Below are 20934 nucleotides of genomic sequence, written 5' to 3' on the forward strand. Positions count from 1 at the left end.
AAACGTTCACAGTGCAACCCTGATGAGCTTTGAAAATGGAAGCTGGGACTCGCAGTAGTCCAACCCCATTCGCTGCTGTGTGCTACATTCGTTTCCAGCTCCGGTCAAACACCTGGCAGTGGGTGGGGGAAACCTGGGGGACATGGCGGCTCAGACGGGGATTCACAGATCCCTTCAATTCATGCTAACCCCACCCACCTAAACCTCATATTTAAAGCAGGGAAAGAATGTATAAATAATTGGACTGTGCAAACACCTCCCTCCACACACATCAAGAATGCATACACACTGGACACAGACACACACACACACACACACACAGTCCATATACTGCTCTCATATACTGCTTTCATATACTACTCTCAGTATGTGATTGTTAAATGTAATGGACTTTTCTTTACAAGTCACCTGAGAACGGTATGTAAATGCTGACTAGAAGCCCTTGCTTCCTATTGAAGTAAGGAGTCATTGAGGTCTCTGTCATCAATCACTGCACAGCATAAAATGACCGTGTGACACGGAAACAAAGCCGGAAGGAATTGGAGGCATCGATTTCTGTCTATAAATGAATAAAGGAAATACAGCTTTGGAATAGTTTAGTAGTTTATAATGACCACAGGCCTAAACCCTGTAGGACTAAACGTTGACTCCAGATGCCAATGGTAAACAGTTTTACTACTGTGCCTGTGGAGGACTGATGTGCAACAAAGCGAGTCTCTAGTGTTAGCCCCTGTGATGTGGACGAACCACCAGCACTACTTCTCAGAAAGTTCTCAGGTCGGACAAAAAGTAACGACGTGGGGGGGGGGGGTCTCAGAAAGAGAAAACATGGCAGAGGCCCCAGTGTTAATTTACAATGATACGTAGGGGTCAAGGGGCCACTGCAATTAAGTGGGCCATTAAACGGTCAACTGTCAACATGTGGATACTGGGGGGAGGGCCCTTCCCCACTTCAGCCTTGCACCTGAGCATTTCAACAGCATCGCTGAGCTATTCTGTGAGCGGGACCACCTTCCGTCTGCTCCTACAGACATCTGGTAGGTTTTAAATGGATTACTCTGTATAATGAGCATGATTACTGTTTAATTGCTAAATCTTTACCCTGTTAAGTTTAAAGGGACACAAACTGCTCTTAATATCTGTGAAAACATATCTGTTTCAAACAGCAAGGTTAAGATTTGTACTGGAAACAAGATTTTGGAATTTGTTTTTGCTTCTGTCTGCAGTGCTCATCTCTACCGTCAAATTCCAGTGAAAACCCAATCAAAATAATTTAATAAAACAGGTTCCAATCTCCAAGTAACAAAAGGTAGACACGGAGAGCTAAATCGCCAGATTTTAACCTGGGGATACAGGAGGACAGTGCTCTCGTTAACTGGACAACAACCAAGTCCTGAGTTTACAGAGGCCAGGATTATACATTGATCAGAAAGAATAGTAAACAATTTGTCAATGAATTGCAGCCTTTTCTTTAATTCAACCTGTGGCCACCACCCTCAGAAAGCGAGGAGAAATGTCACAGAGCCTTAAGAAAGAAGACAGCCATTAGGACTCAAAGGTATGCATCCATTCAATGTATCCTAATGAGACTAGCATGAAGTGTAGGCTGACAGAAGATAACAGCAAGAAGGCGTTTTTGGGTGCTCTCTTGACTCCATAAGTAATTCATCTGTAGGTATATGTTATTGTAAAAAAAATTTTTTGGGGGGGGTGATAAAGTCCAGTGTGTGTGTGTTGTGGTGTGTGTGTCGTGGGCGGGGGGTGTTCATAAACTCTCAGGCAGAACTGAGTACAAATTCTCAGGCAGAACTGTGTTACTTGACACTGCTGTGCAGTCAAGTAAAAAGGTAAGTACACCACTTGGAAAGTTCTTTGGCGCCATCTAGGCAATACCTGATAAAGAGAGCTACCTTCATTAATACATAGAAACCAAATCATGGGATGAAGTCACTAGTATCTCATTTTCGCAACCCCCCCCCCCCCCCCATAGGCAAAAACCGAATGCGCAATCCTAGCGCTGGGTGTTCTGTAAACACATTTAGCGCACTTTTTATCCTGATTTGTAGCATAATCCATGAAATAAGATCACACATAATTTCACAATCACAAGTGGGTCTCCGCCCCTATCTCCTTAATGGGCCTGCCATCACCATTCCACTGTATAGGGCCCTGTGTAACCACCCGACAGCGTGGCAGGATAAAACCAAAATTCTACTGGCATTTGGTGGATGGATGGTGTTACTTTTAGACCCTGTTAATAAATAATACACTACAACACAAGATTATTGGTGTCTGTGTAACGATATAATGTTGTGGTGAGATTTCTTTGTCATATAATACTGGATTTTTGCCTAAAACTCCAAATAACTCCAACATACTTAACTTATAATGTATAATTTAGTTGAAACCCATTGCTCACATTTTTTTTTTCAAATACCATTCATGTTCTCCAGCAGGATAGGCAAGTGCTATAGAGTACTGAACTGTAAACTAAAAAAATGACTGTACCATCTCTCCTGATAACATTATCTATACCTAAAACTAGGAACAGGTGTATAGAAACAGAATACCATCAATGCAAGCTGTAAAATGCCTCCCAAATTAGAACTCAACCCTAGTATGTTTGACGGTTAGCTACAAGTAGACCTATTGCTATTCACCATGAGCAGATTGCTCTACCACAAACAAACATCACTCCAGTTAATTGAGCTTTTTAAAACATTTTCACTCTGGTTTTTTTCATTTTGTAAGACTTAATTTAATACAAAAAAATGTATGGGACAGGTAGTTTTCATTTAAAGTCATCAAGGCTAGACCTAGTAAATTGAATTAAAACTGGAAAAATAAAAAAGCCACATTTGCCCTGTCAATAGTTAAGGTAGGATTGACTGCCGATCACTCATCCTCTATTGTAGCCTAGTTGTTGTCATTAGACTGTCAGGACAGTCATTTTCCAGCTCATAAACTACATTCCTTTGCTGCAATGATTTTTTGAATTATTGTCTCACTTTTGTCTGCCGTGATCTATTCATCCCTCCTTTGTCCTGCTCCTATCAACCAAGTGGCGTTCACCAAGAATGAGTTGATTCACTCACTTGTGAGGAAAACCATCATCCGGCAGTTTGAACTAGGAATTGGCTGAACTATTCAGACATTACTACCTCATATGCATTTTGCTTATCTTTGTGGGTTTTGTCTTAGTTTTTTGCATTAAGCAGAAGAACTACAGGGGGAAAAATGCTGTTTTGAGCATTTAAATATTCATATTGACTTAGTTTTACTAAGTAACAGACTGTTTTATAATTTTAACATAAAGTGACAAGATTTATATTCTATTTGCTCAAATGTAAATGCATACATTATGGAAAACATGCTCGCACACTCAAGTCATGGTAAGATATTAGACTGGCAAAAATTTTACACTACAGTATTAGAAGGTTAGCATTAAAGTAAATAATTTAAATGACAAAATATATCAACATTCAATGAGCATTTACTAGTTTCACATTTAGTCATCTACACCGATCAGCCATAACATTATGACCACTGACAGGTAACGTGAGTAACACTGATAATCTTATCATGGCACCTGTCAGTGGGTGGGATATATTAGGCAGCAAGTAAACATTCTGTTCTCAAAGTTGATGTGTTAGAAGCAGGAAAAATGGGCAAGCATAAGGTTCTGAGTGTCTTTGACAAGGGCCAAATTGTGATGGCTAGACTACTGGGTCAGAGCATCTCTTAAACTGCAGCCCTTGTGGGGTGTTCCTGGTCTGTAGTGGTCAGTACCTGTCAAAAGTGGTCCAAGGAAGGAAAAGCGGTCATGGGCGGGCCAAGGCTCATTGACGCACATGGGGAGCGAAGGCTGGCCCATGTGGTCCGATCCAACAGACAAGCTACTGTAGCTCAAATTGCAGATAAATGCTGGTACTGATAGAAAGGTGTCAGAACACACAGTGCATCGCAGTTTATTGCGTATGGGGCTGCGTAGCCCAAGACCAGTCAGGGTGCCCATGCTGACCCCTGTCCACTACTGAAAGCACCTACAATGGGCATGTGAGCATCAGAACTGGACCATGGAGCAATGGAAGATGGTGGCCTGGTCTGATGAATCACATTTCCTTTTACATCAAGTGGATGGCTGGGTGCGTGTGCGTCACTTACCTGCAGAACATGGCACCAGGATGCACTATGGGATGGAGGCAAGCCTGCGGAGGCAGTGTGATGCTTTGGGCAATGTTCTGCTGGGAAACCTTGGGTCCTGCCATTCATGTGGATGTTACTTTGACACGTACCACATACATAAGCATTGTTGCAGACCATGTGCACCCTTTCATGGCAACGGTATTCCCGGATGGCATTGGCCTCTTTCAGCAGGATAATGCGCCCTGCCACAAAGCAGAAATGGTTCAGGAATGGTTTGAGGAACACAACAATGAGTTCAAGGTGTTGACTTGGCCTCCAGATTCCCCAGATCTCAATCCAATCGAGCATGGACAAACAGGTCCGATCCATGGAGGCCCCACCTCGCAACTTACAGGACTTAAAGGATCTACTGCTAATGTCTTGGTGGCAGATACCACAGCACAGCTTCAGAGATCTAGTGGAGTCCATCTTTTGGCAGCAAAAGGGGGACTTACACAATATCAGGCAGGTGGTCATAATGTTATGGCTGATCAGGGTATATTGCAGGCTCGTTATCATTGTCCGAAACTTACACACCAGTGCATTCAATACTGTAGCTGTAGTACAATATGGCATTGGACAGTTTCAGACATACAAGAACTCTGGTTCAGAAATCAAACTCTGGTTATCTTATCACAGATCACCATTTGAACAGTTTTTAGAGAACATTTTGATTAATCCTACATTCTAGCATGACACACGCACACAACTATCTGCATGCCTTTATTTTGACACAAAAGAACACAATTTATAATGCAACACGCTGCATATTTCAAGTGCACAAGAAAAAACATCTTATTTTAGTCTGGGAGCTAAATGTTCAGTCATCAAACACTGACTGCAGCTTGCTACATAAAGCCGCATTTACATCTCAGACATGAGGCCATTAGCTGTCTACACGAAGAAGGGTTTATACATCATTTCTGACTGGTTATACAAGTTAAGCAATTCAGCAAATCTGAAAATCAATTCAGAAAATCTCTGTAATCAAAGGATTTCAAATAAAACTTTTGAGAAAACGTCAGATTCTTTTGAGCAATCGTATGAATATATTCTCCTGTACACATTTTTGTGTACACCACCTATAGGGCATAACTGTAAAGGCCGTGTTGAAGACACAGTTGGCCTCCTGTTCCTCAAATCATCATCTTCAGTGTCAATGGAAAAACTGTTCATGGGGACACAGCAAGGGTCACAGACACAAACCAGAATCCAATCCTTCCCTGCAGCCTTGAATTGTGAACATAGAAAGACAGAAGGTAAGGAAACAGAAGACTGCTTAGGGAGTCATTGTCTCTCTGTGTAATTAGCCTTCCCCGGCCCCACAGCCATAGACAGGCACATTAATATGTAGGCAGCCCAAAATACACAGGCTCCAGATTTTAGAAAAACACTTAGGACTTTCAATTTGCTTCTATTATTATTGGTATATTACTATACTTGTAGATGTTATGCATCACTGCTTTACGCCAAGGCCTATATGCTGGTAGACTTTATAGGGTATGTAAGGTTGGCATAAGGTTGGCATAACAGTCAATACTGTTGGGTCCACTAACCACTCAGGGATTTAATAAATCCCGCTCCGTCTTTCATTTTCATGTGGATGGAATTCCTTTTTTCACTCCGTTATTGTTTCCAAAAAGACACAATCATTAATATCACCATTGAACAGGGTTAAGCCGCTTTCTAATCAGAAACAATAAAACAGGGTTAACAAAGACCCAACGGTGAAGAGATTACCCTCAGTTTGTCTCACTAGTTTATTAATTGAGGAGATATGCTACAAGCTATCAATTATTTTCGGGATCTTCTTATTTTCAAATAATTAATTATAAACGATAGCAGTAATTTCCTTAATGAATGCCACCTGGCTAATGGCATGGGTATCATATGCTACGACAGTACTTAGCATTTGGAGGAACTATATGTAGTGAGCGGTGCGTGTCGTGACTCTTCAGGGCATGAAGCGCACTGACGCAAAGAACATTCTTTACTAATGACTTCAAGGACATTTAGGGTTGTGTTAACCGAAAGGAAAGTCAGTGGAAGTGTTTGTGTCAGCGCTGTTATGGCTGACCGTCAATTCAGGTCTGATTAAGATACTGTACCTACAGCAGTGTTGATGTCGTGACCTTTGAGAGACCCAAGGTCACCTTTGAGAGAGAAGGCCCAGAGTTGAATAGATTAAAAAAATTAATCAGACATACGGATATTATAAACACTTTGAGATCTCGGGAAAAGGAGATCAAATATGAGCATAAGCATACTTTTCCCCTTAAATGATACATTTTGCACTAAAAGATAGATTGCTGGATGTGCTTTGGTTAAATACCCTACATATGCAAATCCCTCTAATTACACATGCTGATAAGACAAGGCTAACATCTGTTTCCCACCAAAGACTACCATCATCAGCAAGACCGTATCACGAGAAGAAAGTATCTGTTCTTAATGCATAACTGTGATACATTTACACAAACCACATATTAACAAACAGGCATCGCAGAGGCATGACATCCCAAACCAACCACTGTTTAATTAACACAAGTGTAGAACTTTGACATCATCTGTGAATCAACATTTTCTTGATATCATAAATTTGGTTACATCATGACGAAGTCTCCATACACTGACCAATAATCACCTCCTAATTTAATAACGCTAATAATAATATAATAAAAGCCAATAATAATAATAACAATAATAACATAATCATAAATAATATTAAGGACAATAACATAATAAGACTATTAATGACATATAATAAGGCTAACAATATAATAATAATATAATAAATCTAGTCATTATATTACAAGGCTGGTAATAAGGCTTAGTTATAATGAAATTGTTCATACGATCCATGAGCAACGAAGACCAAAACCACATGGAAAAGCAGACTGGAGACAAATAGTTTCATTGACAGGAGAACAAGTCTTCTCTGTGGCTTCAGAGTGATTGGAACGTCTTGGAACGAGGCACAGCTCTCATCAGCAACAGGCAGCGTCGAGCTACAGACCGGATGAACCACTCTCTCAAAGGAAACCACTGCCTAGCTCCTCGTGGGGGAGTGTGACCGCGTGGCAGGAGAAGGCTCGAGCAGAAGCATACGACAGGGTATCTCACTAGGGCCCTTCACCTTATAATACTAATCTTTAAAATCAAGTGTCTTCCGAGGCGGCTAAGATGTCAGCGATTTTATGTAACGGAGGTAAAAACGGGGTGGACCATAACACCGTCACAGACCTAATTATGATTAGTCGTGAAAGGTAGCGGCCTTTCCCAACTGTTATTCATGGTAATGAATGTTCTAACTATCATGTCATGCTACTAATATTGTTATAGTGCAATTATTACCATCGCTGTCTAAGCAAACTCTCGCGTAAATTGAATATGACGCCTCGGTTATCCGTCATGCTGTGAGGGTACTCTGGTCTGGCAAGAAAACGCATTAAACTGACCAACTGCCAGCATACTCACGTCAAGTGTGGCTACAACAATCCTGGGCTATTTGTTCCATTCTTCTTCTTGCAATTGATCCCAGTATGCAAACCAGTCCTAAGGCTACAGTTTCCAGCATAGATGCCAAGCTTTACTGTACACCAAACTGTGTGTTTGTACATCTGGGAGGCTTGTTAAGGCTAGGGTAGGGGTAAGGGATTGGGAATAATGATTTTGGGGTTTCAGGTCTGCACAAATACAGAAAAACAAATTTGCACGTGTACTCCATTTCCTAAAAATTATGACCAGTATGAGTTTTAGACAGGACCTTTCAGGGAACTGGGGATTTTTTGTTAGTCCTTTTTTAGGCTTGGGTTTAAGGTTTTAGATTCAGGGTTAAAAATAAAATGAACCGAGAATAAAAAATCATTTTACGGTTGGTTTACGGGTTTACATATTCAGTTCTCAAGAAAAATGTATGTTTTGTGTATTTTAAAGCTACCTGCGTATTAAAGTAAGAGCAAATTTTGTCCACTTAATTTATTATTCCTTTCTTAATGTTTATTTAAAAAGTGACTTACACATGCACTAAACACAGAAAATTAATTAGTGTCCTGCTATCATTGACAACACATTCCCGCGATTGGCAGCAGCTTATTGGAGTAGTTCTTAGCTCAATGAGCCGATACATTACAATATGGGGAGCTTGCTGAGGCCAGAACAGGACATCCCTATGAGGAAGCATATTATTCCTCTGCTTCCTAATCAACTAATTGATCACATCTATTATTCATGAGTTCCTCAAACTGACATCAAGTTGTAAACTCAGCATAGTTTCACACTCCCTCCTTCTCTCCCTCCCCTCCCTAACACCATTCTTTCTGACCACATAAGCATCCCAGCTTGCTCCAGACAGCACTCCACTGGCCTGAGGGTTTTCATCCAAGCCCCAGCTGCCAGCTTATGTTTTGGTCTGAGCTGAGAGCCAGAGGCGTGTGGTTAGGCATGGGCGGTAAACCGTAGATGCCGTATCCTGGGGTCTTTTAAAATACCTAAGGTATGAATTTTCAACACCTCAAAGGAAAAAATAACTGCTCCAAGTTTGCTTTATCTTTTAAAGTAAAAATCAAACTGCAGTGGACTACATTCGTCAATAAAGCAGATCAAGTTCTCAATTTGTGTTCATTAAGAAGCTCACCGGTAGTTCGCCAGAAATGGCTTTGAATCATTTGTGTGTGTTTGATTTGAAAGAAACACAACAAGCCAGCAACTCAATCACTGGTTACACCACCTTTAATGGCAAACCAGCTCTTAACTATCGATTCACCTCACAGTGTGGTGGAAGAGTTTTGTCCCACTCCTCCATGCAGAAATGCTTTACCTCTGTGACATATGCAGGTTTGTGACAGTGTCGTTTGGTCTGGACTTTAAGCACTGTTCTTGAATAAATGTTATCAGGATAGACACTCGAGGGAAGATTCAATATGGCCCTGGCTGTGGTTTGGTGAAACTCTGAGGGTATGGGCTAGCAGTTACTGGGAAGGGCTGGCCCAAATCAGAACCCGGAAGTTAACCAAAGTATTCAAATAGATTAAACTACAAATTCCTCTTATTGGGTTTAATAGAATATTAACAACTGAAGAATGCATGTTTGATTTCCTCATGCACAAAACAAAAATGTCTTTCCATCAGACTCTATATAACATTACAATACAGAAAACACTTTTAAATGCTGCGTAAAAATCAGGCAAAGCCTATCAAGGCAAATGCTTTTTCACGACACTGTATATGATTTAGGCAGTGTCAATAATCAATCCACCATACCTAGCAGTTATTCTCAATGCAGGTTGGAGAGGGTGATTAAAAGTTGTTGGATAGCCTCACTCTGGCCGGATTCCAACAGGAATAACACATCACATGGCAAGCAAGCCTTGAAGTAGATTCAACATACAACCAGCTGCAATAGGATTGTGCTTTCGCTCAGCGACATAACAGGTTGATTCGACATCCAACTATGTGAAATGGGCTTTCAAAAAATAATCTTATCGCCGCTGGTTGCCTTACATGTTGAATCTATGTAAATAAAATATATAGAATATAAAATTCACTGTTAATGTTTACCAAACGTATTCACACACCATTTGACACCATTTGATAAAATCACAATAGATTTAAATAGTTTTTTTTGCCACTGATCAACTAAAAAAGTGCATATTGCCAAAGTGAAAAATAAAATCTTTGTTTCAACATAGTCTCATTGAGGTCAGGGCTTTGACTGGGCCACTCCAGGACATTGACCTTTTAAATATTCAGCCACTCCAGTGTGGCTTTGGATGTATGTTTAGGATCATTGTCCTGCTGGAAGAAGAATCTTATCCCAAGTCCCAGGTCTCCTGCAGATATCAGAAGGTTTTATTTGAGCATTTCTCCATACTTTGCTGCATCCATCCGACCCTCTATCTTCATAAGCTTTCCACGCCCTGAGGCAGAGAAACATCCCCATAGCATGATGCCACCATCACGCTGTATTCTCAGGATGACATTGCAGTTCTAGGCTTGTGCAAAACACAGTGCATAGTATTTAGTCCAAGAAGCACTATTTTGGTCTTATCAAACTATAGAAAACACTTCCACTTGTCAGAGTCTCCCACATGCCTTCTAGAAAACTGTAGCTTGGAGGATGGCCTGTTCTTGACAGAGTTGTAGTTGTCTCTCCATTTCTTGATAATGGACTTCATTGTGCTCCTAAAGGTATTCAATGCCTTGGAATGGCCATATATTCTACCCCTGATTGGTGATTAGAACAAATTTGCCAATTTCATTTCTCTCTTTAACATTACAGACTTTTTTCATATTAATCAGTGGCAAAACATTTTTTGTTACAACATAATGTGGCCAAATTAATTATCTTAAGCTGTGTATGTTCTGTGTTAACTTGCAAGCCAAGTGTAGCTAAAGTTAGCTAGGAAGATGAAGCATCTTGGTAACAGCAGACAACCGCTTCTTGGATTGCTGTCCCTGCTGTGTAATATTTGTTTTGTGGGCAGCAAACTGTGAGTAAGTAGCCTTTTGAGAAACGTGCTTAACTTTATGAGCTGTCTGTCCACGTAATTAGTTCACACGCTCGTTAGCGTTTACACTGCATCCACTAAAGGAATTCCTTAGCAAAAGCATTTAAGCAAATTATGTTTACAGGGCTTTAACGTTTAAAGACGTTAACACAAAATCGCGCCTCTTGTTGCAACACCGGTAACACCGTACATCCCAGGATGGCACAGGCCCGGTATGAGGTTATATCAATATGGACCACACCTAACGCTACCTACATTTGGGGAGGCCGCTGGGTTCACTACTGACCTGTCTGGAAGCTTCAGACTCAGACCAAATCTAATGTCATCACCACATCCAGGCTCATAAACCCCCAGATATAAATACTATGACCGTGGAAGGAAACAATACTGGGGTACAAAAAAAAAAGTCTATCTACAGGAACATTATTTTATTTTTTTTATTAAATCTTAGCCCTTGTGTACCACATTTTACAGAAATAGTGAGGAATGTACAGGTGGGATTTTAAGCTATTTTAAAAAGTTACTGGGTGGCCCGATTAAGAATGCTCATGTACAAACAGGGTAGTTTAATTAGCTAGCGTCGCCTTAAGTCTCCAAAAGTTGTAAGTGAAAAAATTCCCCACATAGCTCAAAACAATGTATCCAATAAACAGTAAGAAGACACGGCACATCTACAGCAAAACAAACATAAGGGCGTAAATGAAAGTAGGGCAAACCATTAAAAATGGAAATAAACGCAACTTTGGCAACAATCTGACCAAAAACAACACGATTTTATGTATCTTCTTTGTGCAAGGCTGACACTCTTTTTTTGCGGGAGGTGGGGGGAATCAGTGCGAGCAAAGAAGTTAGTTAACAAATAACGGCACATCTTTAGGATTAACTGGCATGTAATAGAGAGATAAACACCATAGCCACAATAAATAATCAATGAGCCAGTCCCACTGCTTCCTCCCCAGCCTGAATATTACCATCAAAAACAATATCTCTAGCCAAGAAATCACCATATCAATAGCATGTGCCACAACAACACCGGCCTCTGCTTTCCTCCCCAGATCACGCTAGATAAACCCCAAATAACAGAGAAATGAACAAATGCTTGACATTTGCTTAACATCCATTATTCTGACACTTCTTCAGAATATCAAAAGGCTGAACGCATGCTTAATCAACATTCATATTCCCCCAGCGAGCCACCGGCACCATATTGCAGCCCGCCTCACTGCTGATGAAAACGGCACATTAGGGCCCGATTTGAAAACGATCTGGGACTCAAAGCCAATGCACTAGTGTGTGTGTGTGTGTGTGTTTCCCCACTTTTTCCGTTTAAGCACGTCCAAAACAAAAGCATCAGCCCCATTATTAACCCCGCTCCCCAAAATCAAACACCCGTCCACCCACTTGCCTTCTCTGGAACTCCGAAGAGCCATTTGTAGAATGAGCTGAATGGCGTTTTAAAGAGGGGAGTAATCGTTCCATCCAAATTCATTCATAAGGTAGCACAGTGGGCCAGGAGTCTCGCCTTCCTCTCTCTCTGGGGAAAGGGGGAGAGAGAGAGAGACAGAGAGAGGAGGGACTGAGGTCCCCTCTGGACTGGGGGAAACCAGGCGAGGCCTCCAGGAGCGGCAGGCCGTCATTTCCAATTCTAATCCGCGGTGGGGAGTAAGGCCTGATGGGACTGATGTCACATTGTCTGTGTTGAGAAGGGTCCCGCCCAGCCGCTGCTGTGCTGCCCTCCCTGGTCCTCATTGTAGCCGGGGCCTCTAACCAGACACTAGGCAGGAGCAGGGACAGTCCCGGCCAGCCAGCCGGCCAGCCAGCCAGCCGGGAGGAGGGAGGGGCCCCATTTACATGTCCCTCCATTGTGAGCGGGGGTAAAAAAAAAAAAGTGACAGCACCGTGTCCAATTGTTTCCCCCTCAGAACAGCCCGGGCTCGGCAGGAGAGGTCGGGCTGACAGATGACTCCCAACATCTGTGTTATGCGGGCGATACAGATGAGGAACTGTGGCCGCCACATCCCTCCCTTTATCTGGCTTTTAGCCGCCCTTCCAGTCTCCTCCCTCTCCCCCTGCTCCGATCTCGGCAGAAAGAATGACAGACGTGCCGTGGAAATTACCTTGAAATGGCCTATCGCAATCATTATCGTTTGGGATTTTGATCCTCTGCCCGTTGAGGCGCCGGTCAAAAGCGATGAATGCTAAAAGCCATCGCGCTCAAACGCTTCGTATTAGAAGCGTGAAATTTATTTTCCGATTAATTGCGCTGCGTTGCGAATTGGCTGGGTTAGAGAGCGCGTGCATGCGTTCGTTTTGAACGTCGCCGGTTTGATACACCGTGAACTGTGTTTCCAGACATTACTCAAATATCCGGGATAGGCCATCCACCTTGGCAACATGGGGCCTAAATCACCAGCTCATATTAATTAAGAAAAGAAGAACACGAGGGCAACAGTCCCAGCATCTAGCATGTTGTCCGCAAGCAAGACAATCCTGTCATTACCATGATTAGAATGTAGCCTTGTCATTACACCTTGTTTCTCCATACTACAGTGGTGTTACGGGTTCGACAGTGATACCTGTACCCCTGTCCCCCATCCTTGACACCCGCCCCCCCCCCCCCCCCCCCGCCCACCACACACACTCCGAGGGGGCCAGTCCACCCCTCAGCCTGGCCAGTATTTACGCAGTGACAGGGCTCCCACACAGTGAAAGGGGAGGGAGGGGGGCCAGCTTGCCGTGCCTGAGCGCATGCTAAGAGATGATGGATGGCCTAGTCGATATGTTATGTCTTAAGAGCCTGATTTCCTGCCAGTCCAATCACTAACCCTCCAGAGCCCGGCTCAGCTGATTGGACAAGCAGAATAATTTTGCAGCCTGTGAAAACACTGCTGCCGTGCCTGTCTGTCAGGCCCAGCGACGAGACTCTGGCTTTTTAAAGAGCAGGGGGCCTCCCTAGATCGGTCATGCCCAAGGAAATAATAACAATAACCGCTAAGACTAAACAAAATAACCAGCACCACTGAGAGAACAGGCTATGCACAATGCAGAATGATAACTTTTCTGTTATTTTAATTATCACCCCGGGAAAATGGTTCTCACTAGTCAGACACTGGTAGCAAGAGTTTAGAATGAAAAACAGAAACACTGAAGTAAGTGTTAAAAGATCACATTCACAACCTAAATGAACAGTACAAAGACTAATATCACGGGACAAAAATGTGGCGCTTGTAGGTGAAATGCATTTTGCACATAACATATTCTGCAAAATGCTGACACTGAGAACAAAGGCCCGCTCAAGGTAGGCTATGTGTCCCCCCTGGGGACCCTAGAACCTTCTTCTAGCCGTGATTAAGGCACAATGCTAGCAGGAAGCAGCGAATTCATGCGACTTTGTAACTGACCTAGTGGTGTCGTGGTGGCCTTGGGGGATTACATGTGTTACATTCAATAAAGAGCGGCCTCTCAGTGTCAAGGAGAAACGCAAACATAGCCATTAACCCCCGCTTATATTTCTGAACATGCAGCCAGCCTCACAGTGGAGTAGAGAGAGAGAGAGAGGCAGACTGGCTGATGTAATAAAATTCAATTGCAGACACACTGAAAAGCACCGTGTATGGATTATTCCTTACTAAAGGCTACATTCAAAGGGATGTAATGGAATAAATGCAAATTGTTTGTCCATAATATATATATATATTAACAAAAATAACTGTAAGCCTATTGCTCATTAAATAAAATATTCAGTGTGATCAAATATTACTATGAACGCACTATAAACAACTATTGCATAAAAACTGCATATTTTCATTGTTTGGAATTTTTTCTCAAAAGCCATGCTCTTTAAATGCTGAGTGCAGTCAAAAACTAGTATATTTTTATTCTATATTTCCACACTAAAATGTTTACTTAATACTCTGACATGATAATATTAATGATAACACCCTTTCTGTTAAAGAGCTGATGTTTTCTTTTAAACGTACAAAATATATGGGCAACTTATAAAATGTGCATGATGTCACAAAGCTGATTTGATTATAATAGACCAATGAATGTGCAGCGAGTTAAGAGGGTTGGCTCTAGACCAACCTATCAGCCAATCTGTTCAGTGTTCTGAAACTGGTTTCCTAAACCACACAGACCTAGCATTTCAGGGACCAGAGGAGACTCAGGGAAATACAATATTCAACATGTCTTTATGAGTTCTATTAAAGTGAGGATTTGGAAAAAACATTAAAATGGCTGCATGGCAACTTCAATAAAATATTGGCCAATAGCCATGTCTGTCAACGGTTGTGTGTTGGTTAACAGCATGTTATGTTGCAGAGGCTTAACTCTAGCAGCAGCGTCAGGATAGCATTCCAAGGGAAGATGTTTGAAAGGATTTCCTAAGGACATTTGCCACCGGAAAGAAGACTGTGGTCTAGGTTTGATAGTACAACAGCCAACCTGGATACGGTGCTTGAAAATGTTTTGACGTTGTGATGTTTTGAAACAAGTTCTCACTTTAAATGGGTTTAGTGGCTTTTACTTTTACTCTCTACATTATAATGTTGGTAATGCCTACATAGAGGCATGTTGTATGAAACTTGTTTAATCTACGTTTTGTCTAAATGCCATACCCCAAGAAGACTAGCTGTCACCGCCATATCAGCTTATAATATTTTCATTGAAATTAAATAATTCAGTTGATACGCAAAATAAGGCAGAGTTGGATGTTAAAAACAAATTGAAGGACATTTTCAAAGAGTCAAATCTGCTTACAAAAAATGACAATGGTTAAATATCATTACAATTTAGGTTAAATATCATTAAATTCATAAGAGCATGGAATTGGTGCAATATCAAACAATAAAGCTATGAAATATGCCTTAAAAGTTACTTTCACATCGTACTTTTGAAAACATGCAACAACAAAAAACAGAAAATTCTGATGTGTTCAGCTTGAATTTGCAGCGACACAAAAGAGCATTCCCAGAAAATGTAAACCATCTCAGAAAACTGCAAGAGACTGAACCAGTTACATTGTAATAGTCCGAGATTCTGAGTCAGAGATTGAAAAAGTATAAAGCCCATTCACCAAATAAAAGAAATAATGAGGTAAGTGGGCAAACCAGAGCATAATTTGTATTATAGAAGCCCAATTCATAACCCACAAAACACCTATTAGTATAAAAAAATATATATATATTCTACTGAATTAGTCTGTGTGTTGATTAGGCAAAAACAGCTTGCATTAAAAGGTTACTTCTCTCACATAGCTTCAAAATAAAGGGGGCTATGCATTCTTATCAATATGTTTCAACGTTAAACCAGAGTCTCTTGTTAACAAAACTGTTGTGATTTGCAAATTATGAAGGCATCCTTATAATCCTATAGATGGTAGCCTAACATTGAAATATACCATTCTACCTACCAAGACGCCTTTACTATAAGCTGCATAGGTTTAAATAACATCCTTTTAGACAAGGAATATATAAAATGACAAAATAGCAATTAAAATGTAGTTGTTGGCTAGGAATGCATTATCCTCCAGTGCATGTGTGCCAGTTAATACTTCCTGGTTGAACAAGCAGTGTAATAAGAAGCAGAACATCTTGGAGAGATGTACATTGGAGGACAAAGTACAGGTTTGGGAGATTAACTTTGAATCTCAAAAACCTGCTCTAGATTTGTTGCAACTAGGCAAAGAAATAATCACAATATTGACTTCTTGAAGTTGGGAGTACTTTTTGTTTATTTAATTTTAAAATGTATAAATAGGCTACCCTTTTCAACCACATGGGTATCCCCCTTCACTTAAATTCAACCACATTTACTTTTTTCCAATTATACTGCATTAACAATTGGGATAGATAGATATATATGTTCAGAAATATATAAAAACAAATAAAAATTAACTGATGGAAATCCAATGAAGTGCTTGCATATACTCTGGCGGACACAACTGGCACCAAAGGACACCATTTGTTGTAACAAACAGTCTTAAAACAAATGGCCATTTTTGAATGATTGGCAAAAACTTTCACACGATTATGACCATAAACACCAGAAAATATGTTTAAGACTTACTTAAAGTCTGTAGATGAAACACACAACACCCAAACTCAACATAAACTGAGTTGGACTACTTTGAAAATAAATACAATTATAGAATAATTACAGTAAGTCCTCCAAGAATTTAACATAATACTACTTCAAATCACTTATATTTTAAAGTAGCTCTAATGTGCAAAAACATTGAGCCCCTGGCTATAGGATATCAAGTCAATTTAAGCCTAATTCAATTATATGTTTTTAAGCAAACAAGTACAGTTGATATTTGGACTTGTGTATTAGGTTATTGTACTGATGAAAGGTAAATTCATGGTTTTCCTCTATGTCCTTGCTTATGAAAATAACACCCATAGCATGATGCAGCCACCACCAAGCTTTAAATATGAATCCTTTGCATTCAGGATAAATTGCTTAATTATTTGCCATAAACAAAACATTTCAGAAAAAAAAATATATTAGGGCAAGTGTACTTATTAAGTACACCAAAATCTAATTTAAGACATTTCTAATACACTGTATACTGCACATTTCTATCATAAAATGTTTTGAAAAAATTAATGATGAATCACTAATTCATAGTTTTTCAAATTAACAGGCACCAATTCTTAATGGATTAATAGGAAATGTCTGGACTATGCTTAATGCGTACCAAGTGTAACCTTTAAGGCCATGGGTGTTTAAAATAAACTAATCTCAATATTTAGAGTTAAAGGTGTAAATGTTTTTTCACTCACCACTATTAAAAATGGTATTTTGGAAAACACAGAGAAATACATGTCATTGTGGACACTTACTGAGCTTCTAAAAGCAACTGATTGCCGACATTTGCACCATTACATTTGAATGGAAATTAATACATGTTAATATATTACAATAAACATTAACAAATTTAACAAGGCTTTCATAAAAATGAAAATTAACTAGGGCTACAAAATGAGTAAAAATTATCCATTTCAAATGTATTTTTGTCAACTTAATTTGCTTTTGTTTGGCCTTGTTAGTCTTGTTTCAATTAGTTCTAAATCGTTATTTTCCTTGGTGGAATTAAACGAGAATTGTGGGGGTTTTCAATTAGTACAACCGAGAAACTGCAAAACATGCCAGCGAATCTAATTTAGGCAGATAAAAAAAATTGCTCACGTAAAGCTTGTTGTACACAAAAACCATCACTATACTGAAATAAACAGCGAGTGACTGGGGATGTAATGTGTTTAAAGTTTCCAGTGGGGAGAATCATAGTAATTGACAACTTTAATATTTAAGGTACAGTCTTAAATCACAACCACTTGTCTACATTAACATGATAAATGCCTTCAGTGGTTAAAACAGCAAGTTGGCTATAGCCTCTAACCTTCGCTATGTCATCATCCCTTCATTATTTAATCTAGAATGGATTTTTATCAAGCATTACCAAGTTGAAGTAAATAGGACAATTACAATACAAGCTCCAATGTTATGCAAGGACATACTCATACTGTTTGATGACAAGCATCAAGGACATAGCAAAAGCTCATGACGATATCGGTGAAGAACTATTCAAACACTGAAAAACCTGGACATTGGTACTGTCACTTACTTTGGAAATCTTTCCTTCAGGATCTTCATACACTGACGAGTGGGTCTCAGATGTTCAGTGCATTTTACAATCTCTTTGTATTCCGCTCGAGACAGCTTCATTTTTAATCATCTGCGTGTTTGAAGAAATAGAAAACAACAATCAAAACGTGTACGTTCTTGTGAAAATGGCAGGCTAGATCAGATGTTATATTGTTTACTACTGTGGTAGCTGTTTAGCTAGCCATGTTGTTCAGCGTATGTGACTCTTAAACTTCGGTCACATGAACGATAGTAAAAGATCCAGTAGCTGAATAAATTGTCCATGAAATCCCAGATTAATAAACCACAATATAACAAATCTATTTTTTTAACGTGAAACAGTATTATTTACCAAATAAACCCAGTACGACACACTTCCTGGTTGGTTCCCGCGACAAAGTTGAAAGACGTACGTCAGTATAAAAGTCTCTCCGATTGGTCTATTTCGCAGGAACTGAGTATAGCGGCAAGGGATAGGCTCCAAAACGATAGCACGAAAACAGATGTTACAATCCGATGTATACGTCTTTGCAAGCTACAGATGATACATTATTAATTTACGCTATATGATTTTGACAGAGAATTTCTTTCGGCGTATTTGGAAAATATCAAAGGCTAACAGAATAGATGCTTTGAGCAATTACACCTAGCAACCACTGAAAGATACATTCACTTGAAATGTCAGTCATGACAACCTAATTAATAACAACATAGACCATTGTCTACATTTATGGTTAAGTGGAAATGAAAACGAATGTCTTAAGTAGAATAGTTGTCTTCCATCATATTTAGGTGTCAACATTTCCCAAAACCCTGTAATCTGATTCTTCCTGCAAGTGATGGTTTAAAGGGGTTTGGAATTAAAGAGAGAGGACCTGGGCGTCTTGTGGTTTCTTTAACCCCAAAACATTAGTGACATCCCCAACTGTCCCTCTCCGCTTACTTCAGATCCGTTTAAAAAATAGTTGTTTGTTGGGGCACACTTATGAAGCCTGGAGGGAAAGTGTAACAAGTTCAAGTAGGTACTGTGGGGCAGGGAGGCATCATTTATTGATGTGTTATATCTCCTTTCATTTGAGCTCTTGATAGTTTATACTCTGAGTGCCTGTGGCAGGACCACTTAGTTGGGATTGTGGATAATGATATACTAAGCAACACTCAAAAGATTTGTAAAAGCAGGGTTATTGAGCTTAGTGAATACATCTGCGCCTGAAGTGAATTGGCCTCTTTATTTGGGAACGCATGCCTATGCAAAGAATAAAGTAGTCAGACTATGTTTTTTACTGTACATTTAATCTCATCCTAATCAAAGTGTAAGTTATGAGTATAAACATGATTTATGGCAAACAAGGAAGATGCATTTAAAAGCCTGTTATAGTCTGAAACTAGTGAAATGGTGGGTAATTGTATTTGACTATGTTGTATAATGCAGGTATTGAGTGCTCTCTTTAAGGTCTACTTGGTCATAAATTTCCTGTAAGATCAATATCTTTTTCTTTTTTTTTTACAATGGTATTATTGTGTAATTACTCTCTGAGCAGTGCTAAATCCCAGTATGGACTAATAGAATCTCTCTCTCACACACACACACACACACACATACATACATACATACATACATAAGCACACACTTTATTTACAGATATCTGATGGAAGGAAAGGCAGTTACAGAAGTATAACAAAGTCATTTATGTGGTGAGTTGGACTATTTTTCTATGATTTGTTCCGAAGGTATATTGCGTTTTTAGTTACCATAGAATTGTCTTGAGCAGATAATAAAACAGTAACTTGAAATAAATATCCAAATCACAATTGATGATAACATATCATGGATTTTTCTTCTTTTTATTGTGTTCTCTCTGGAACCACGTGATTAAATCTACATGTTCTGTTTTTGCAATGTCTTATATGAAATCACACCGTCACCGCACCTCCAGTACACGGTGGTGTATGGTGTGAAATGCTTTTCCCTTTACAGGAACACAAAGGCGGCACGGGCCAGCCAGACTCGCTGTGACCTGACCTGTGGTGTATCGCAAATAAAGCTGTATTGTTGTGGGGCAGTGTACTATGATGGCTGGGATGAGCCCAGGTCCGGAGTCTGTGTGCGCCAGCCTGGTTTAGGAGACTAAAAGGGCTCAGTGCACCGTGATGTGCTATAAAAGGGAGCAGTGTTCTGGGATTGGTATGAGGAGATAAAATCGGGGGGCCTCTGAGGCAGTCTTGTCTGATTGGTATAAAAGGCTGAGGTCAGGGGCGGCTGGAGCAGTTTACTCGTCTAAGTATCAAAGGATCAGGGGGGTTTTGGTGGGGAGTGGTGTGATATGGTATAAAAGGATCAATGTAAATTGATGGTATAAAAAGATAAAAATCAGAAAGGGCTTGGAAGCAGGATGCTGTAATGGATCCAAAGGGTGGGATCAGAGGTTGGGGAGGTGGGGAAGTACTGAGCACTTCTGTGTGCTTGGATGCAGGTGTGTGTGTTCGTGTGCGTGCACTTGTGTGCGTGCGGGAGCCAGAGAAGGCTGCGACGGGGAGCTGGAAGGGATAGAGAGAGAAAGGGATGCGAGGAAAAGAGGAGAGAGAGGAT

At 40.3% G+C, this 20934-nt stretch overlaps 1 protein-coding gene across 2 annotated transcripts in view; it reads right to left on the bottom strand.

The window, feature by feature from the left end:
- cdin1 (CDAN1 interacting nuclease 1) overlaps positions 1 to 18828 on the bottom strand; it is a 75592-nt gene extending 56764 nt beyond the window's left edge. The window contains exons 1-2 of one of the 2 annotated variants that reach the window (XM_029125705.2): positions 18697 to 18828; positions 18325 to 18435 (exon numbers count right to left, since the gene is read on the bottom strand). In XM_029125705.2, the coding sequence (XP_028981538.1) occupies positions 18325 to 18425 (101 nt within the window). In that variant the 5' untranslated portion in view covers positions 18426 to 18435; positions 18697 to 18828. Of the gene's footprint in view, positions 1 to 18324; positions 18436 to 18696 lie in introns of those variants that run through there. The other variant, XM_029125706.2, reaches the window with a different exon arrangement.
- Positions 18829 to 20934: the final 2106 nt, after the last annotated feature.

This window comes from Esox lucius, chromosome 15, assembly GCF_011004845.1.
Source record: "Esox lucius isolate fEsoLuc1 chromosome 15, fEsoLuc1.pri, whole genome shotgun sequence".
NCBI classification, from domain to species: Eukaryota; Metazoa; Chordata; class Actinopteri; order Esociformes; family Esocidae; genus Esox; species Esox lucius.